The sequence below is a fragment of the Humulus lupulus genome, chromosome 1, assembly GCF_963169125.1.
Source record: "Humulus lupulus chromosome 1, drHumLupu1.1, whole genome shotgun sequence".
Taxonomy (NCBI): Eukaryota; Viridiplantae; Streptophyta; class Magnoliopsida; order Rosales; family Cannabaceae; genus Humulus; species Humulus lupulus.
This window is the reverse complement of record NC_084793.1, coordinates 129,031,957-129,054,109: the sequence shown is the minus strand read 5'-3', so window position 1 is coordinate 129,054,109 and position 22,153 is coordinate 129,031,957. Positions and strand designations below refer to the sequence as shown.

General features: G+C 42.3%; 1 protein-coding gene across 4 annotated transcripts; it reads left to right on the top strand.

Moving 5' to 3' along the window:
• Nucleotides 1–1,406: 1,406 nt before the first annotated feature.
• On the top strand, nt 1,407–4,020 carry LOC133797761 (uncharacterized). Of its 4 annotated transcripts, none has more exons than XM_062235811.1 (3): nt 1,407–1,585; nt 2,233–2,282; nt 3,296–4,020. In XM_062235811.1, exon 3 carries the CDS (start codon nt 3,329–3,331, stop codon nt 3,794–3,796), a length of 468 nt encoding a protein of 155 aa, XP_062091795.1. In that variant the 5' UTR covers nt 1,407–1,585; nt 2,233–2,282; nt 3,296–3,328; the 3' UTR covers nt 3,797–4,020. The 4 variants fall into 4 exon arrangements, with proteins under 4 accessions (XP_062091795.1, XP_062091779.1, XP_062091789.1 ...); XM_062235795.1 differs by lacking the exon at nt 3,296–4,020 and adding an exon at nt 2,564–3,289 and having other exon boundaries at nt 1,413–1,585; XM_062235805.1 differs by lacking the exons at nt 1,407–1,585; nt 3,296–4,020 and adding exons at nt 1,592–1,827; nt 2,564–3,289.
• Nucleotides 4,021–22,153: the final 18,133 nt, after the last annotated feature.

Here is a 22,153-nt window from a genome sequence, read left to right as displayed (position 1 = left end):
AACCACTCAGAATTGAGATTGAATTGACCTATGGTCAACTATATGATATGACTAGAATAGATAATAACGGTATGTTTACTTATCTTATCAACTGTCAATATTGGTCCTGTCCGATGTAACAAATACGTCCGATCTTATCTACTTTGCTAATGTTCTGGAAAGAACATAACACTATAATGTGTAAGTAGATCATATCGTAGATTGACAAGTCAGTGTAAATCCGGTGCACTGACTAATCTTAGGACTAACTTATTTTGAACATGTAATCATATTTATATTCCATTGTGATTATGTCACTATAAATAAGATTAGTTATATGCTCGGGATTTAATAGAAGTTTATATTAAACAAATAATCATGAAAATAAACACATGTGAGCAAAGTGATTGACCAAGTCAAAAAATGATTTCTATTCTTTTATTGATAATAAAATGAGATTACAAAGAATTTGAATTTTAATTAGGGCATAAAACCCCAACATAGAGAACGTTTTGGAAGATCTAAGTGTGAGTACTCCAACAAGGATAGGAAGATCGAAATATATATGAAAAGCTTCAATGATTCTTTATAGGCTACAATAGGTAAATCATTTTTGTATTATCTTTCATATTCATATTATATATTGATTAACATATTCCATCTTAAAAGATCTTCATATAAAGATTGTTTATATGAAATTTTTTGTTGTATACCATTACCGCAATTTCCACTGCGCACTAGGAACCGTTCCTACCAACATACATATAAGCAACACCATCAAGCCTACATCGAGCATACAAAACACCATGATAATGAACAACACCCTCAAGCCTACATCGAGTAGGCATCGAGCATACAAAAAACATGCTAATGAACAACCCCATCGAGCCTGCATCGAGCATACAAAAACCCAAAAAAATGCTGAAAACGCAGATCCAAAAATAATTGAAAACAAACAAACAATTTGTACAAAGAATGCTCACATCTATTCGAAATGCCCAAAAATATTGACAGAAATATTACTAATCGAAGTATTTAAGAAAAAATTATTTAACCATAAATTTCTACTCAAAGAATTCTCAAAATGTATGTTGCTTTGGGTATTGTGTTTATCTCTACAAATAGCCGAAGTTATGGAGGTTTTTCTGTTATTGGTGATGTTGTTGCTACCGTGGGTGGTGGTGCTGTGAGGTGAGGTGAGAAAGTGTGAACCGAGAGAAAGGGAAAAGAGAACCAGGAAAAGAGAAGAGAGAAGAGAAAGTGGGAGGGAAAATTATGGCCGGAGTATGTCTTGTATAGTAGCTACAAGTGTCATCATTTTGAAATGATTAAAATGTCTAGCATTTTTTTTAATTATGACTCAAATTTTCTTAATTATATATATATATATATTTGTTATATATAAGAGGAGGGTGATTAGAAAGGGGGTGAGAGAGTGCCACAAAAAAGAAAAAGAAAGGGGTGAGAGAGAAATAACTAGGAACACCCCATTAATAAATTGCCAGAGTTACCCCAAAGCCCTTAATAAATATCCAAATCTCAAAATCCTCCAGCATCACTCCGTCGTACCTGAAAAGCTTTGCCATTGTCTGTGAATGCTTTAAAGGTCCACAATCTTAATCCTATCTACGTTTCCATTTTAGTAGTATATTTTTCACTAAATCGAACTAGTTTCATTAGAGTTAGTTCTACCAGTTGCTTTGGTTTGGTTATTCATATGGTTCTGTCTTGTGCCTAGTCTAACTCATATGTAGGCTTCTCACTAGTTTATCAACAGCGTTTATCATGTTCTTCTTACTCAAATTCCTCAACCCACTTTGCTGATTCTCTACTGTTTATCGCTATTAGGTATCTTACGTTTTGATTCATACATTTATATCCATACATACACATATTTGGTTTGCGAAGAACTGTACTGAGCTTAGATTCTTGTTCATGAACATGAATTATTTATTAGCATTCTATATAAGAAAGATGAACTCAATTTTTGGTATAGTTGATTTCCATTTTCTTTTTTTCCGTGATGACTGATAAGATTTGTTTGTTAGTAAAATAACAATTTCTTTCTTGGCCATTTCAGTTTTCTGGTCTTGAAAAATATATGTTTGCTTTCAAGGGTATGAATTATTTTGGAAATGAAATATTTTTATCTATGTACACTCCGCCCCTGCTGCCAATCTTTATACAAACGGTTTTAGACAGCTTCCCCCCTTTTCAGATGTTTGGATTATGATTGTTTAGTCTTAAATGCAGAGCATTGAAGAACATCTTGGAGTAGCTCTCACAAAGTTGGGCGACTAAAGGTAATTAGATTGTTTGTTTGTAACGTTTTTAATATTTGAATTTGAAGATTCTGTAAACTCTTCTTTGAGAGGCGTTAAAACTATGTGTTGATTAATTGATTTTACTCTGTATCCTGGTTTGAGTAATATAGGGCTATACAAAATTTACGCAAAAATCAAAGCGTGTCATTAATTAGAACTTTTGGACGTATTTTTTTGCCACTTGTTTTACTTATGTGATTTTTGTTGCATTTAGAATGTTTAATGTGATGTGTTTGCATAATCGGTTTTGTATTTTGAAGGTAAAAAAAAATGGATGAAATTGAAAATGAGAGTTACTCACCCTCTACCTTAGATCTACCCATTGACCTCGAAATTGAAACTACTGATATTGAAACTGAAAAGGGGAAAAATAGGATAAAACGGAAAGTTAGGCTACAATCAGATGTTTGGAAACACTTTACTATGATTGAAGGGGGTGATCCAATGGATCCTAGGGCTGCATGTAATTACTGTGGGAAAGGTTATGCTGCTGACCATAGGAAACATGGCACTAGTAGTAGTGGCTTGTGGAATCACTACAACCATCATTGTGTACAAAATTCAAATAAGGGAGATGGAAGTGAAGAGAAAGAATTTGAACCAAAGAAAGAAGAGGGTGATTTGGTTGACATGCCATTGACTGAAGAAGCTTGCAGGCATGCTGTTGCGCAGTACATAGCATCAGAGAAGTTGCCATATAGTATTGTAGAGGGTCAGGGATTTAGGCAGTTCATTCAGACTTTCTTACCCAATTTTGAGTTCTCTAGCGCCACAGTTGCTAGAGATATTTGCCAGTTGCATTTGGACAAGGGGGAAAATAAGAAAGATTCTGAAGAATGAAAGGGATTCCACTTAAAAATACCACATGTATTTTAATTAAAAATGTTATTTTACATGTGTATCATTTCATACTGGCTAGATAGTGAATGCAAGTTGCAGAAGATGATTATTATTCTCTCTATTGCTTTTTTATTTTTTATTTTCCATGATAGGGCAATTTGGTTGATTTTGGTAGTAATACTGGAATGGTACATTCTGTGAGTTTGTCTTCCACGGGGTTCCTCATATTTGGCTTGAGAACTCAAACAAGAGATCTGTGTGGAAGGTCTAGAGATTTCATTTTACGATCCTCACCAGGGCATTTTCGTGTTAGAGCTGTGCAAGAAAATGGAGGGCCTGGGAGACTAGTTGATATCATCAGAATTGTGCCTGAGCTCTCAAGAAACTATTTTCGAAGTCCCTCTCGAAGGGCTCTCTTTGGGGGTATCTCTTTGTTGGGTGGTTTTTATGTTGCACAGACAATTTCTCTGTCTTTTGGAGCTTTAGGAGTCAATGATGTGATAGCTGCAGTTTTGTGTGTTCTTCTCACAGAGTATGCTACAAAATTCTATTACAGCCGCCCGAAAATTACATTTCCCCTTGCTCTTCTCAACAATTTCAAGATGGGATTTACGTATGGTCTTTTCATTGATGCTTTTAAGCTGGCTAGTTAGTTACTCTAGGCAAATCATTTAATCCTGTAATTTGTATTTTTATTCAAATTTTATTACTCTTGGTAATATATGAGTTAGTTTATCCTTCCCAAATTTGCCTTTTGATTTTTATGAATCAAGTTGTATAGTTGCAATTTCTATGTGCATCTTCTGTTATAATGTTGTATAGCTTGTTTTGTTACTTCAGACTTTGATCAAATCATTGAGAATCAAGCCTTCTTGAACTTTATAATCTTATGCTTGGAAAATTTTAGCTTAATTTGCTTTAAGATGCTCATTATTTTCACACTAATAAATCAACCTTCATCAACTATTGAAAGCCTTTTTGTGGCTAAAATCTCCAACTTCATCTGCATTTTGCACTTAAATCTTCGTTCTCGATTTTGTCATTCCATTTAAGTGCCTAATTATTTGTACCTAATTAGTTGGCATTGGCCCATATAAATAATTTTTTTAATATATTTGTAAAATAATAATTTTAAATTTTTATATATTTGACAGAATAGTGATATAATAACAATTATTTCAAAAAAATAAATTGCTTAAATAATTCTTAAATTTTTAATTTGTGAACTTTATATTTAGTTGTATCAAATTTGTGGATATTAAATTTAATTTTATTATTTGAGCTTTTTTAAGTGTAAACTTTAAATTATTTGCTATATAAATTGATGTTGATTATTAATTTTGTTTTTCAAAAGGTGAAATTATAAATATTAGTTAGAAAGTATCAAAACTAATAAATAGTCTTTAATTTTCTCGATCTAAAATAACCAATACAATTCAACACTTTTGTAGATTGGTTTTGATTGATTTTGAACTAAAGTATGGATTGAATTGGTTCTTAAATATGAAATCCGTACTTAGTGCGGATTTGATTGATTATGACCAAAATAGTGTAGTTTGGATTGGATGAACACTCCTTATTTATACTGATTTGGTCATAACCTGAGAAGATATCTTCCTTACCATTGCTGTACAAATTCATTTAGATAGACCTCCCTATTAGAAGAATGAGGAAATATGGACTTCAGCAAGTTCTACAAGTTTCACGATGACTTTGTTCACAATACAAAATGAGATTAAGTCCTCAATCAGAAGAGGATACCTCGTGTAGTAAGTCCAACCTCCTCCTCAAGCGAAACTCCAAGAGGATAGGACACCTAATATTGAAGGAAAATTTAGATGAACAACTTGTAGGGCCCAAGAAGAAAGAGGAGCGTGCTCGAAGTATTGGTTTTATTGCTAGTCATTACACAATTTACCTATTTTTGGCCTTTAGTTATTTTGTTTATTTTAACTTTTTATTTATACCTGATGAATAGCTGCAAGTTTTCAAGGAAAAGTTGGGGATTGTTCATGTTATGGTCTTGATACTCGACCTGACTGATTTGCCCATTTTTGAGTCATTTGAAGTTTTGTTTGTTTTCCAAGATTTTATCATTTTTACAAAACAACTTTGCTATAAGGTAATTGCCTGGTAAGTAATTAAATTTTTATTGTTATTACGTTATAAATAAAACGAGGTAGCTCTTCACTTTTTCTGAAAAATAAATACTTTGTACAATTGACTTGGCACTCATAGGGATGTTCGAGATAGAACACAAGCATAAATCAAGTAATCCAATCACACAAACAAGAACCTATGCGAGTGCTCGAGAATGGAACAATGCTAATATAAGCCCATGCGGCTACAAACATCCATATGTAAGTGTGATTGAATCGCTATGATGTACGTGATGCTTGTAAGAGTGATTAAATTGCCACTGTTCTCTTGGTTCTGGAGAAGCTGCTTGTAAGTACGATTGAATTGTTCAGGTGCCATTTATAAGTGCGATTGAATCTCCATGATGTGCATGATGTTTGTAAGTGTGATTGAATCGCCATTGTGCTCGTGGTTCCTAAGAAGTCTCTTGTAAGTATGATTGAACCGCTGAGGTGCCACCTATAAGAACGGTTTAATTGTTATGGTGTTTGAGGTGTTGTTTAGGACCCAAGGAGTGCCTTAGTGCTTGCCACTTTTTGAAGGATCAGTGACAAGAGTGCTCGAGCATCCCCCATGAAATCCTAGAACCTTAATGTAACGTCCTCCTAATCCATGATCGTTACACTGTGTAGTTTAAGTAGTGTCAAACTTGCTAATCAAGTCGTTGGGTTATAAACGTGTAACTAAGGTTAATGTCAATGGTTAAGGTTAAAAACTTTGGTCAATGAACATTGACTTTTCATTTAAAAGTTTCATACATACATGGGATCCCAAAATGTTACAAACAAATGTTTAAAAGGGTATATACAAATCAAAAGGTACAACCAGCCGGCCTAAGCGGCAAAATAAGGGATACAACCCAAGTTCCTCTGAGATATCCTCGGTCGTGGTGGATGAGCAGTCGCATATGTACACGCCGCCACCGAAGCTCTCCAACTCATGGTTGTTCTAGCTTTCATTTTCCCTTACCTGCACCACATAGCACCTGTGAGACAAGGCTCAGCAAGAAAACTTAAACATGTGCATGAATAGTACATACAGATTCCAAATACACATCTAACATGCCAAGCAGTAATAACCTACTCATGCATGCATACAATTACAAATAAATGATTATTAGATCATTCTGGGGCCTACTGTCCTAAATAAATGACCATAGAGTCAACCTGGAGCCCTATGCCCTAGCTATGTGACCATAGAGTCACTTGGGGCCCTTGCCTTTAGCTCTAAGTAACTAGCCATTGAGCTAGCCAAGCGCTTTGTTTTCCAATGACCATAGGGTCGGCCAATGTAGCGTCTCAAATTTGCTAATAAGGCTTAGGGCCTTGATTAGCATGCCTAGAGGGCAATAATTGATTTATTATGTTAATATGTGAATTTGATAAGTATGTGATTAGAAATGCATGTGTTAGGTGAATTAAATATGCATGTGGGCCCCATTCGGTTGCTAGGGGCATATTTGTAATTTTAGCTCGCTGATGGCATAAATGCAATATTTGTGTATATTGTGATTGACACCACATGTGAGTGGTGATATATTTGTGATGCACGAACTGAGATGGTCCTAGGGAGTAGTTTAGCTGGAAAGTCATAACGGGGTCAAATACCCGGCTCGACTAGGGGTATTTTTGGGTATATAATATGAATTTGGGATTTATTAAGTATCGGGTAGTAATTTAGTAATGGTTTGAGTATGTCGGGATTAACGGAGATTTTTAGGAGTGCTCGAGGATTTAGCGTGATGTGTCAAATGACTAAACCACCCTTGGTAATATTTGAAGACTTAGGTTAACTTAAGGGGTAATCTTGACTTTTGGCAAGAGGTTATATTTAATTGGGAGCTGGAAACTCTAGAACATTTTAGACAAAAGCAGAGAAAGGAAAAAAAAAGGAACATAAATTTCTCTCTCAGCTCTCTCCTATTCGGTTCTCTCTCTCTCTCACCATAGAGCTTGATTTTGAAGGATCCTAGGTCAGAGATTCAAGTACTCAGAAGCTTAGTTAAGATCAAGGGTAAGTTTTCTAGTCAATTCTTTGTTGATTTCTATTGGAAGAGTTGTTTTGGTGAGTTAAATTTATGTTTTCTTGGTGGACTTTGAGATGAAGTTTTTGTGAAGCTTAAGCTTAGGAATTTGTGGATTTGAGCTTGGAACTGGATTTGAAAGCATCTCAAGTCGAATTGCTAGTTGAGGTAAGAATTCCATTGATTTCTCAAGTAAATATTCTAGTGTGGTTTAAGTTTTGTGGAGTTTTAAACCACTAGGTGATTTTTGAGTTTGGTTGAATGTTTGAGTTTGTTGTTGGTATTATTGAGTTGTTATACTGTTTATTTGAAGTTTCTAGGTCGAATTGGGACTTGGGTGTACTCTGGTAGTGATTTGGATGAGTTTTGGCTTGGGAAATTTTTTGGGAAAAACCCAGTTTTCTGGATTCGTGTATGAGTGTCGAGGCCCTGTTCTTCCGTGCCGCGACACTGGGTTAAGTCAGGACAAGGGAGCCCTGCTGGGCGCCGCGGCCCCTATAGGGTTGTGCCGCGACGCTAGACCATTTTCAGGATGTGGGATTTTGTGTTTTTAGGGTTTTGGCTTAGGGGTCTCGGGGGACGCTTTCGCCACCTTGTGTGAGGAAACAGGAGGCCCCGAGAACACGGGATTGGTTCCGGGGTACAGTTATGAATTGGCTAGTAACATGAGTGTTACTTGTGTGTTGTGACTAGGTTTTTAGCGAGGCTCGGATTAGAGGACTGTGCTCGGGATTTCGGTGCTCAAGAAGCTCGGGGCACAGGTAAAAAAACTGTTGTACCCATAGAGTAGGGCACGACCCTATGTGATTGAGTTGCAGGGCGTAGCCCTATTGTTTATATTTGGTAGATGTTTAAGTAGTATTGATGTTATGCTATGTATGCTTATTTGTGAATGAATGGCGAAGGTCGGAAATGGCGAAGGCCGAGAACGGCGAAGGCCGAGAACGACGAATGCCGAGAACAACAGGAAGTCAGGTACGACAAGGGGCCGGGAACGGCGTTAAGCACGTGGAGTGCAAGGCTGAGTACGGCAAGGGCCAAGAGCAGCGTTAAGCATGCAGAGTGCAAGTCGCTAGGGTGAGACCCTTCTCGAAGGCGTGAGTCATCCTCATGGTATAGTCCGTGAAGCCAGGGCCTGGTAAAGCGCCTGGGATGACATGGCCGCTATATGTTTAGCCTGTTGATGGCTTTGTTATATGCTGAATGATAGATGTGCATATGTTGATTGTCTGTGTTGAGTTTTCTCGTTGGGCTTCGGCTCACGGGTGCTCTATGGTGCAGGTAAGGGCAAGGGAAAGGTCGACCAACCATGTGTACGGAGAGCGTGAAGCGACGTGCACATGTTTGGTCTGCCTGGCTGCCACGGCCAGGGGTATTTTGGGAGTTATGTATTAATCAGAGTTTTGTCGTTTAGTCGACTTAAATCATAGTTTGAGTTGTAAATATTTCTAAACAGTAATTTTGGCATCCCAAATATATAACGCTTTATAATTTCAATGAATGAGTACGTTTTCAAATTATATGGCTTTTATTATAGTTTAGCTACACTTTTAACCTAAAATCTCGATTAGCGAGTTAATTGCATATTTAAAACTCACTTAGTAACGACTCTAAGGAAGTAGGGCGTTACAACTTGGTATCAGAGCGAGCCAAGGTTTATGGTTCCTGGAGATTGACCGAACCTGCTGTTATATTATTTTATAATATAACGTAATATTATATTATATTATAATATAATGTTTTAGATTAAATAAATGTGATAAAGAGTGTCACATATTGTAACATATAATGGAGAGTTATAATATTTAGATATATGAGATATATCCAAATAATGTAACATATTTGGTGTTACAAATTTGTAACTTCCAAACATTACCCTTTATTGTGTAAATTTGGTGTTACACAATATTGAGATGAATTTCATAAAGTCATATGTGAAATGACTATTAGAGATATGATTTTAACCCCAATAATGTGTTTTGGGAGTTACAAAATCATTTGGGAGGGTCTGGAACCGTTTGGAAAAACAGCACATTTCCAAGTGCTGAAACTGGGCTGTGGCCGTGGCCACTGAATGATGGTGGCCACAGCCTGGGGGACAGAGAGCAGTGGCCGCTGCCACTGATGTCCCTGGCCGCGGCCACATGTGCATTTCAGGCCAATTTTTCAGTTTTTTCCAAATGTGTTGAACGGTTCCAAAAACCCAAATAATTCCCAAATCTCACTTTTAATTCCATATTAATCCAATTAAACATTGGTAACAGCCATGGAGATTGGTAGAATTTGAAATTCAAAGGGTGTTTCTAAACTCTATAAATAGGAGCCTATAGCTCACTTGAAAGACAAAACATTTCTATCCATTAGAGCACTTGGCTAGAAACACATTGAGGCTTGATAATTCTAGAAAACATTTCCTATAATCTGTGAGAGATCCCTTAGTGCTTGAGTTAGGGGGAAATAAGCTTTTGGACAAAGTTTTCAAACCTTGTTCAAGTTGGTGATCCCCAATTCTCTTCACTTTGGTAGTGTGAGTGAGAGTAGTTTCTATTTAGTTTGTTTGTTCTTTCTTTCTATTCTATTTATCTTCATCTTCATATTCTTCTCTTTTGTTTATTTGTATTTCTTGTTTTGAGTTGTAATCTTCTTGTCTTTATTTCAAACACTTTTACTTTACTTGTAATATTTTGCTTTGAGTTGTATTTTTCACTATTCTATTCTATTCTTCTTCTCTTCTTCTTGTTCTTTAGTTTATTTGTATTTTCAGTTATAGACTTGTAACGTTATTCAATCAATCAATATTTATTTGTAATATTATTGCACAAAGTTGTATTATCTTACTATTTCCATTGAGGCAAATACATATTTTCCTAACATTCAAAAGCTTACCCTTGTTTGTTTCAATGGAAGGTGAGACCATCAAAATCATGAATCAAGACCTAGTGAGGTTTGATAGGTTTGATGGGTCCAATTTCACTAGGTGGTAAGACAATGTGAGATTCCTTTTGACCACTCTCAAAATCGCCTACATTCTAGAATCAACTCTAGAACCTCTCCCAACGCCATCCGACAAGGAAACTTCCGACGAGGTGGAGAAAAGGAGGATGAGGGAGGAGGACAATCTCCTTTGTAGGGGTCATATCCTCAACGCCCTTTCCGATAGGCTCTATGACCTCTACACCGAGACCAAATCGACCAAGGAGATATGGGATGCACTTCAGAAAGAGTTCAAGGCAACCCACACGCTATGAACACGGAGTTAAATGACCAAGAGACATTTCTCTGCTAAAGGTTCAAGAGCCACAGAACCACTTTAGCTAGTACATACGGATGTTTGCGGTCCACTTAATGTACAAGCAAGAGGAGGTTATGAATACTTCGTCATTTTCATTGACGATTATTCAAGATATGGTTACCTATACTTAATGCAAATAAAATCTGAAACTTTTGGAAAGTTCAAAGAATTTCAAGCAGAAGCTGAAAAGCAATTAGGTAAATCACTAAAAGCTATTCAATCTGATCGAGGAGGAGAGTACTTGGATTTTGAATTCAAGGACCATCTGCGTGAGCATGGAATTCAATCTCAAATCACAGCACCTGGAACGCCACAACAAAATGGTGTTTCAAAAAGATGGAACAAAACGTTATTAGATATGGTTAGATCAATGATGAGTTTCTCATCATTACCACTGTCATTCTGGGGCTATGCGATTCAATGTGCTCTATACATATTGAATGTTGTTCCATCTAAGTCTATCCAAAAGACACCCATAGAATTATGGAATGGTTGTAAACCTAGTGTACATCATTTTCAAATTTGGGGGTGTCCTGCACACGTGCTTAAAGGAAAGACCGGGAAGTTGGAATCACTCTCTGAAGTGTGCATGTTTGTGGGATATTCCAAAGAGACTAGAGGTGGAATTTTCTATAGTCCAAAAGAAAATAAAACATTTGTATTAATAAATGCAACTTTTCTTGAACATGACTATATTAATAACCACAAACCTCGCAGTAAGGTTGTTCTGGTGGAGATGGTCTCGAATGAAAGTCACCAGCAACAACCAATGAAAAACGGCAAGAGGAAACTGCTAGTTCTATTCAGAATAGTAGAGAACCTCGTCGTAGTGGGAGGGTTAGTAAGCAACCCACACGCTATGAACACAGAGTTAAAATGCTTGTGTCTGACACAAACAAAGACGATCCATTGACATTTAAAGATGCAATGAATGATTCTGACAAGGACAAATGGCAAGAAGCCATGAACCAAGAAATAGAACCAATGTATTCCAATTCTGTCTGGGTTCTTGAAGATCCGCCTGATAATATCAAACCCATTGGTTGCAAGTGAATATTCAAGAAGAAAAGAGGAGTGGATGGGAAAGTAGAGGCTTTCAAAGCAAGGCTTGTAGCCAAAGGTTACACACAGAAAGAAAGGGTTGACTATGAAGAAACCTTTTCTCCTGTAGCCATGCTAAAATCCATTCGTATACTCTTGTCCATAGCTTCGTGCATGGATTATGAGATTTGGCAAATGGATGTCAAAACAACTTTTCTGAATGGCTACCTTGACGAAACCATTTACATGTCTCAACCAGAAGGGTTCGAATTAAAAGGTCAAGAGAAAAAGGTTTGCAAGCTTCTTAGGTCAAGAGAAAAAGGTTTGCAAGCTACTCAGAAGGGTTAGAATCTTATATTTGATGACTGTTGACGCGGTTCTTCGGCAACAGATAATTATATGAATAAGGAGAGGGATTAGTGCTAAATGATGAACCGTAATAGATGAATGATCTCAAAGGAAAAATATAACTTGAATACTATTTTAGGTGGTTCAAATGTTAAAATCATTCTAGTCCACCAGCCAATATTATTGATATATCTCTGATATTCCTTACAGGGTATTTCCTTACCAATTAGAAGCTAACCCTTTGCAACTCCTAGGGTCTCCATATTTATAGGGAGAGGACACCTGGGTGTTGGCAAAGGAGGTCATCACATGACCTTCTTACCCATCATGTCACTTCTGTGACATTCATGATTAATTCCTAAAACCTGACAATGAAGTGTGGTCTAATCAATAGGTAAAGGGGATAATGGGCCGCATGGCCCAAACCAGTCGTGTGGTGCCTGAATACGCACGTTTATGCTGTGTGTCCGAGAATTTAGGAATGGAACAGACACGTGATGTCTGATATATGCACGTTTACATTACGTGATTGACTTTATAAGGGGTTGGAGGTGTCAGCTCAAGCTCGTACCCCGAGCTTGATGTAGTCTCAGCTCGTGGTGTCCACGCTGCTAACCCGATCCCTGAGTATTCTTACTAAACCATTGGCTACCTCGAGCTAAACAGGTAGAGATTGGTTACAGCAGCTCTGGGTAGGAGCTTCCACGTGGCTGATAGGATTATGTCCATTTCCAGCTCGCTAATAACCCGTGGATATTTAGGGCGTACATTTGCCCCCCAAGCCCCTACTCGTGGCATATGACGTCACCTGTGGTCACAGTGGGGGCTTTTAGGCTTCTTTGTGGACTCTTCATATCCTGCCCATTACGGTGGTATCGGATACGTGGAGCATCGTGGTTGGTGACGGTCCGCCTTCTGAGAATCGCATTAAATGGCCTAGCCTATCTTCGGCTGTCGTTTCGTCTTTCGAGTTGTGATCCTTGTATCCTACATCAAGACAATCAAACGACCCTTATTCTTTTGCCTTTTACGTATATATAAGGGTGGCCATTTTCCGCATGAGCCACCTTTTGTTTGAAAATTTTCCTCATCTTCTTCCTTCTCTCTTCTCAGTCTCAAAACCCTTTCTTTCTTCCGGTCATTGTTTCTGACGTTCCTGAGTTTCAGACACGAGGGTTCTTTTGTGACTCCGGTACCAGCGATTTCAACAGGATTCCAACCCCGACGAAAATTTCTGTAAGTCCTCCGTTTGTTGTATGCTTTAAACATTTTCCCTTTTCCTTGCTTAGGTAAACTTTCTTCTTAGTCACATGCAGTAGGTTTGTCTTTTGTTTTTCTTTGCTGGTATTTTGTGCGTAGGTTTTTATCCTAGGGGTATCGATTGTAGGAAAGAGAATGCTTAGGAGCATGACTCATAGGATACAACTCTGGGGTGATTTTCTGGGTAAAAGTTTTTTATGCCTGTTTGGAACAACAAGTTTCTAGGGTGCAAAAATCGGGTAGCTTAGGGGACATGCTTCACGGGCGGTTTTGCATTTCGAAACTTTCCTTCCAAGGCAAACTTTATCCCGACCCTCCTGACACACGAATCCCGAGCAATCGGGGACCTGTTGGGAGCACAGGCGCGTGTTCATAGAACCGCGTGGTCTCACTCGCCGCGGGTTGAGATTACCTCAGCCCGTGTAAAGGAAATCCTTCTTTGCGCTAGATTCTTTCTTATGCTAGGTCGCCTTTTCTAAAATTTCTTCTTTGTTCGTTAGGCGACCCGATGGGACCCAAGAAGAGCGCATCCAAGAAGAGTGCTGGCAGCTCGTCCTCCCAACAAGCCAGCAAAGGGAAAGAGGTGGCAACAGACTCCTTGATTCCCAACTTTGGTCCAACCGTGGAGAAGGAGGTCGAGGTGGGGCCCGACGCCTTTTTCGAGGCCGAGAGGATTGCCTCGAAGGTCACCACCCAGGGGAAAGTTAACAAGATAATGCTTTCCCACAATATAGAGATAGGGAAGGGCGCCCTGGACGCCCGACCTCCCCTTGAGGGGGAGCGGAGCTGCGTGCCGCTCGACGAGGAGTTCGCAGCCTAGAGCGACGAACATCTTAAGGCTGGGGCCTTTCTTCCCTTGGACCAATATTTCGCGGATTTCTTAAATTACGTGAAGTTGGCCCCCTTCCAGCTCCCCCCTAACTCCTACCGTCTGTTAGCAGGGTTGAAGTATTTGTTCCTGAAGCAGGAATGGGAGGTCCCCACGCCGACGGACATCCTTTACTTCTTTTGCCTCAAAGCCAGCCCGGAACAACGGGGGCGAGGTGACAGGTTTTACTACCTGACCCGTTTTCCCAATTCGGTTGCGATCATCGAGCTGCCCAGCCACCCCAATGACTTCAAGGATCAATTCTTCCTGTCAAAGGGGTTTCGCAACTGCGAATACCATTACTTCAACCGTCCTCGTAAGTTCCTTCTAACTTTAGTTCGCAAGCTGGTCGCTGATTAGTCTCTTTTCATTCGTTGCTAACTTGAAAACTATCGTGCATCTATTTTCGCGAGGACGGTTAAGTCGATGACCCTTGGGGGTCAGTATGAAACCTTGGCGGGCTCCCCCAAGTGAAAAAGACTACCGCCAGCTCGTGTCTGATGAGACGATGCTGCGTGTAAGTTAATTTCCCCGGGCCAGACTCTGGCCTTGAGGAGGCCGCAGACCATCCCCGCTGCTCACGAGATGGCGCCCATCCCAGAGGAGGAGGCCGCGGATGAGGATGAGGACGAGGAGGACGAGGTGCCCCTCGTGCGCCGGAAGCGGGCTCTGGAGGTCGCCCAGAAGGTCAATGCAGAGAGGACCAAGTCTGGGGCAGCAGCCGGCCCCTCTGGCCAAGGTAACCCTTACTTATTTAGGGACTTAGACAGGGTCATCGCAGACCTACAACTTGCTAGGTTTAACCCCAGCCAACTTGTCCACCACCACCAAAACAACCCAGATCTCAACAATCACTCTACTCTAGTGTGTTAACCAGCTTGTGTTGCGTTATGACATGGGTCGCCCTAGGGGTACTGTAGTAGTAGATAATACCCTGGCCTTTAGGTCGGCCTTTTTTGAGGAGTACGGGACCAATCTTAGGTTGTGGCCCTCCCTTCTGGAGGGTGTAGTGGCTCCGGGTCTTAGGCAGTATGTAGAGGAGTCTAGTCCTGAGGCGGATCCGGACCCAGAGCCTCTTCTCACCCGTGAAGTCATCATCTTAGACTCCCACGTAGAAGCTCTGGGGCTGGAGGTCTTGACAATAGATTCCTCCTCTAGCTTGAAGGGTAGGACCCTCTTCAATACATTACTCTTTGCTTTGCAATCATATATTTTTATATGTGTATTGACGACTTATTGTCCTTGTTTCAAGTGAGGAGATGTCGCAGCCCGGGGGTAACGATCTGCGATCTATGTTTCAGGGGGGGAGACCCTTCCTCCGGGCCGTCCGGGCCCTTGGTGAAGAGGCTCCGGTTGGCGAATAAAGCTATTGGGACTTCCTCCAAGTCCCCGGCCAAGGGGAAAAACCAGGGTCCCTCCGCCACGGAGAAAGTGCCTCCACCCCCTCCTGCAGTAGAGAAGATGGCTCCACCTCCCCTGCGACCTCCTATACCTGGTCAGGAAAAGGAGGTTTCAACCGGGACCTTGGCAGCTTCGGTTCCCACTATGCGCATCTCGGTCAACACTCAGGCCCTGGAGAAAATCCCCGAGGCCTTTCGAGGGGCGATTTACGAAACCGCGAGCTATACGGTGGATCATTACTACAACGCCACCCCAAGGGACTTGCGGGAGATCGAGACGAGGAGCCCCGAGAATGTGATGGAGTCTTCACTGGGGATGACCCTCACAGTAAGTTCGCTTTACCACTGGTTCTTTCTGCTTAATTTCTAAGGCACTCGCCTCACATCTTTTCGTCTTGCAGGCGGCTTTGGCTCTCCACCGGAGCATATCTTGGTCCAAGGCCAAGATTGCGGAGATCGGGGACGAGCATCAGGCTGCCCAGGCCGCCCTCGCGTCCGCTCAGCAACAGGAGCAGGATGCCAAAGCCGCCCTGGCGACTGCGCAGGCCGAGCTGGAGGCATCTCGGGCCAAGCTGCTGGAGGCCGAGGCTACCAAGGTCGCCCTGGATGCCGCGAAAGTGGAGCTTGAAGAAGCCAAGGCTGCCCTTGTGGCGGAGAGGGCATCCTCCAGCTCCTCCATGGAGGCCATGCTGTACCATTGCTGGGCCTTCAACCCGGATGGTGACTTCTCCTTCCTGGGGCCGGACGTGTGGGAGTCCTTCTTGGAGAAGTTCAAAGCTCGCCTTCAACAAGAGGCGCCCTCCGAGACCGGGGAGACTTCCACCACAACCGAGCAAGATGCTGAGGGGGTGACTTCATCGGAGCAGCCTGGCGGGGCTTAGGATTTTTGCTCCTTTCTCTTTTATTTTCATTTGTAACTTTATATTATGAGGTTTTTTATCCTCGAAACAATTGATTTCCTTAGATTTATTTAATCTATTTATATATTTTGTGGTTTAACTTAGTTTCTGTTGGTGTTATAATTGACATCTTATGCTTTTTATGAAAAAACATCTGTTAATCAATTTGAACCAACTTCTAAGATTTAAGGCCTGGTTGTATCCAGGATATTAATTTGAAAACTTAGTTCGTGTCAATTATTTATCGATATCTCGTGCTTTTTAAGAAAAACATCGATCAATAAATTTGAACTAACTCCTAAGTTTTTGGACCTGGTTATATCCAGGATATTAATTTGAAAACTTAGTTCGCGTCAATTATTTATCGATATCTCGTGCTTTTTAAGAAAAACATCGATCAATAAATTTGAACTAACTTCTAAGTTTTTGGACCTGGTTATATCCAGGATATTAATTTGACAACTTAGTTCGCAATTCTTTATCGATATCTCGTGCATTTTAAGAAAAATATCGATCAATCAATTTGAACTAACTTCTAAGTTTTTGGACCTGGTTATATCCAGGATATTAATTTGACAACTTAGTTCGCAATTCTTTATCGATATCTCATGCTTTTTAAGAAAAATATCGATCAATCAATTTGAACTAACTTCTAAGTTTTAGGACCTGGTTATATCCAGGATATATGCCCCCCAAGTAATCAGGAAAGGGTCTTTCATGGTTACTTGAGTTTACACCCACAAACATGTAAAATAATGTAAAAGATTAGCTATTATTACTTAATAAACAAAAGATGGCCTTTCCAATTAAGCCTTACAAAGATATTATTGATAATATTTCTTCAAATGGATAGCGTTCCAAGTTCGTGGGACTACTTCTCCATTAAGACGAGCTAGCTTGTAGGTTCCTTCTTTCACGACCTTAGTTATTTGGTAGGGCCCTTCCCAGTTTGGTCCCAACACTCCATCCTTGGGATCTTTACTGGCTAGGAAGACTCTTCTACGTACCAGGTCGCCAACGCTAAAGAGGCGTTTCCTGACCTTGGAGTTGAAATAACGAGTGACCTTTTGTTGATAATGCGCGAGCTGCGGCTGTGAATTTTCTCGTTTTTCGTCAATCAGGTCGAGGGACGCGCAGAGCAATTCGTCATTCCGGTCTTGGTCAAATGCCTGGACTCTATGCGAGGCTACCTTTACTTCGACAAGAAGGACTGCCTCACTCCCGAAAGCCAGGGAGAAAGGAGTATGACCCGTCGGCGTTCGATGTGAGGTCCGGTATGCCCACAGTACTTGGGGGAGCTGTTCTGGCCAGATTCCCTTGGCTTCGTCCAGTCTCGTCTTAAGGCTTGCCTTTAGCGTCTTATTGACGGCCTCGACCTGCCCATTTGCCTGGGGATAGGCCACGGAGGAGAAACTTTTAACAATGCCGTGCCTCTCACAGAATTCGGTGAAGAGGTCGCTATCAAACTGCGTTCCATTATCTTACACGATCTTCTTTGGCAGCCCGAATCGACAGATAATGCTCTTGACCACGAAGTCGAGGACTCTTTTTGAAGTGATCATTGCCAGGGGCTCTGCTTCTGCCCACTTGGTGAAGTAGTCGATTGCCACCACCGCGTAGCGAACTCCTCCCTTTCCAGTAGGGAGGGCACCGACCAGGTCAATGCCCCAGACCGCGAACGGCCATGGGGACGTGATCATCTTCAGCTCAACCGGGGGAGCCCGTGCAACTATGGCGAATCGCTGGCACTTCTCACACTTCTTGACGTAGGAGATCGAGTCCTTTGACAAAGTGGGCCAATAATACCCTTGCCTTAGTATCTTCAGGGCTAGGCTTTGCCTCCGCAGAAACCCTCGTGCACCTCCTGCAAAATGGTCTTCGCCTCGCTTGGAAGAACACACCGTAGGAGAGGTAAAGAGTGTCCATGCCAGTATAATATCCCATCTATCACTGTATACCTTGGGGCCTGGTAAAGTACCTGTCTTGCGTCATTTCACTCTTCAATTAACTTTCCTGCTGTGAGATACTCGAGGATGGGAGTCACCCAAGTCGGTCTGGTGTCGATCATCTCGACCTCCGCCCCGACTTCCTCTATGCTTGGTCTTTCCAAGAACTCTACTGGCACCAGCCCCAAAGTCTCCGTCTCCTCAGAGGTAGCGAGCTTTGCCAGGGCGTCTGCGTTGGCATTCTGTTCCCGGGGTATCTGCTCGATTGATCCGCGCTCGAATGCGGATAGTTCTTTCTTTACCTTGGCTAGGTAAGCAGCCATATTGGTTCCTTGTGCTTGGTATTCCCCCAACACTTGGTTTACCACGAGTTGGGAATCACTATAACACTGGACGGAGCTGGCCTTCAGCTCCTAGGCCACCCTTAGCCCAGCCAGTAAAGCTTCGTATTCAGCCTCGTTGTTGGACGTTTTGAATCTGAAATGCAACTCCGAGTGGAATCGATGTCCTTCTGGGGATATCAATATGATTCCAGCCCTGGAGCCGTTCTCGTTAGACGAGCCATCTACGAAGACCTTCCATGAGGCCTTAGTTAAGGAGGCCTGGGCTGACTATTCTACAGGATCTTCTCGGAATCCTGTGCACTCTACCACAAAATCAGCCAGGGCCAGGCTTTTTATTGCAGTTCGTGGTATGTATAATATCTCAAATTGGCTAAGTTCAATAGCCCACTTCAACAGACGTCTCGATGCTTCAGGTTTTTGCAAAACCTGCCTTAAAGGCTGATCAGTTATGACGTGTATTGAGTGGGACTGAAAATACGGCCTGAGCTTTCGGGAGGCCGTAATGAGACAGAAAGCCATCTTTTCCATCAACGGATACCGGGATTCAGCTCCGAGAAGCCTCTTGCTGATGTAATAGACTGGCTTTTGAGATCGGTCTTCTTCTCGAACTAATACGGTGCTAGCTGCCTCTTCTGTGACAGCTAGGTAAAGGAAAAGAGGCTCTCCTGCTGTTGGCTTGGATAATACGGGCGGCTCAGCTAAATGTGTTTTCAAGTCGAGGAAGGCATGTTCGCATTCCTCGGTCCACTCGAATTTCTTATTTCCCCGGAGCAGGTTGTAGAATGGCAGATATTTGTCGGTAGACTTAGAAATAAACCGATTAAGGGCCGCCACCCTTCCTGTCAGACTTTGAACGTCCTTTCGCGATCGGGGTGAGGGCATCTCAAGTAGCGACTTGATCTTGTCAGGATTCGCTTCTATTCCCCTGGTATTGACGATGAAACCCAGGAATTTTCCCGACGCGACCCCAAAAGTACACTTTTGGAGGTTTAGCCTCATACCATATTCTCTCAATATCTTAAAGCATTCCTCCAGATCGGAGACATGGTTATAGGCAGTTTTTGACTTGGCCAGCATGTCATCAACATACACTTCCATGTTCTTCCTGATCTGGTTGGTAAACATCCTATTTACCAACCTCTGGTATGTAGCTCCTGCGTTCTTCAGCCCGAAGGGCATGACCTTGTAACAATAAACGTTAGTTGGGGTCATGAAGCTAGTGTGTTCTTGGTCTGCTGGGTTCATGGCGATCTGATTATAGCCCGAGTATGCGTCCATAAAAGACATGAGCTCGTGCCTCGCCGTGGCGTCTACCAATTGGTCGATCCTTGGCAAGGGGAAGCAATCTTTGGGGCATGCTTTGTTCAGATCGGAGAAGTCGATGCAAGTCCGCCATTTCCCGTTGGGCTTTGGGACCAATACAAGATTGGCGACCCAGATCGGGAACTTTGCCTCACAGATAAAGCCGCATTTTAAGAGCCGGGCTACTTCCTCTTCTAGGGCCTCAGCTCGGGTTGTTCCTAGTCGCCTTTGTTTCTGGGATTTTGCAGGCATGCTTTTATCCAAGTGGAGGGCGTGCATGATGACGCTCGGACTGATCTCGACCATGTCTTCATGAGACCAGGCGAACACATCTAGATTCTCCTGCAGAAACTTAATCAGCTCCGCCTTCCTTTCGCTACATAGATTTTTCCCGAGCTTTACCACCTTCGAGGGATCTTGTGGATCGATGCTTACCTCCTCGAGCTCTTCAATGGCCTAGAGCTCGGATCTATCCTCGCCTATTCTGTGGTCGATATCATTATTTAAGATGATATTCTCCCCTTTGGCACTCTGAGGTTTTTCAATCTCAGGACTAGGCACAAGTTCTTGAGATTCCTCATTCCCACCCTGGATGGTCATCGTTAACTGCCCGGGTTTTGATTATCCCTTCATAGAAATGTTGTAGCATTCCCTAGCAGTGCGCTAATCACCTCGGACCGTGCATATCCCCGAGGAAGAGGGGAATTTTAGCGCGAGGTGGCGGATGGAGGTTATGGCTTCAAACGCTATCAATGTAGGTCGACCCAAAATAGCATTGTACGCGGCGAGACAATCGATGACTACAAACTCGAGGAGTTTCGAGACAGTCCGGGGCCCTTCTCCCAAGGTGATCACCAGCTTGATTGTTCTTACTACCGCCGACCCCTCTCCAGAGAATCCATATAGCATCATGGAGGTGGCTTTCAACTCGGTGACAGATAAACCCATCTTTTCTAGTGTAGACTGGAACAGCAGGTTCACCGAGCTCCCATTATCGACCAGTATTCTCCTAACTCTCCGGTTAGCGAGCTGAGTGGCTACGACCAAAGGATCGTTATGAGGGAACTGGACGTGACTGGCATCTTCCTCGGTGAATATGATTGGTTGCCTCTCCAATCGTTGCTGTTTGGGTAGATGCTGCTCAGGGACGAACTCTACTCCATTATGGGCCTTAAGTTCGTTGACATATCTCTTATGGGCACCTCTGCTCATGCCAGCCAGATGGGGGCCTCTGGAGATCGTGGAGATCTCTCCTCCTATCACAGGAGGAGGGATGTCCTGATCTATCCGAGACCCGGGCTGACTTATCGGAATTTCCGGAGCTGGTTGGCCGGCGGGAACTCTATTCCGCGCATACTGAGCCAAGGGTCCGGCTCTGATGAGATTCTCGATCTCATCCTTCAGGTGCCTACAATCATCAGAGTTGTGGCCAATGTCGTTGTGGAACCGACAAAACTTGGAGGGGTCTCGCTTACCCTTCTGGTGCTTCAACGGCTCCGGCTTCTTCCAGGGGAGGCGAGTAGAGTTTGCTAAGAAAATGTTCTCCCTAGTGTGTGTGAGCTCGGTATAAGTTGCATAGACTGGCTTAAACTTTTCCACAGACTTGTTCTTCTTTGGGCCGTGCTGGTCGCCCTCGCTGCTCCCTTTTCTTTTGCCTCCACCAAACTGGTTGTTCTGTGTAACGGTTTGTGTCGCTGTCACGACATCCGTTCCCACTCCAGCGGGCTGTTCAGGGGCCTGGTTGGTTCCCACGGTCGATGCTCGCGCCTCCTCCAGGTTTATCCATCCCTGGGCCCTATTTAGGAATTCGTTCACGGTGCTGACACCTTTTCTCTGTATCTCTTCCCAGAGTCCTCCCCCGACGACGATCCTAGTCCTCAAGGCCATGAGCTTGGAATTGTCATCTGCGTCTCTGGCTCGAGCAGCGACATTCGCGAATCTGCTCAGGTAAGCTTTCAAAGGTTCGTCGGGCTGTTGTCTTACGTTCGCTAGGGTGTCGGCTTTGACGCGGGCAGCCTGAGAAGCTCGGAATGCCCTCTTAAAGTCGGCAGAAAAGATTTTCCACGAGCTGATGGATTGCTTTTTACTTTGCTTGAACCATTGCCTAGCCGGCCCAGTCAAGGTGGAAGGAAATATCAAACATCTCAG

Bases quoted from the DNA above. Each gene is read 5' to 3' on its own strand.
- LOC133797761 (XM_062235795.1), top strand. From the start codon at position 2,574: ATGGATGAAATTGAAAATGAGAGTTACTCACCCTCTACCTTAGATCTA.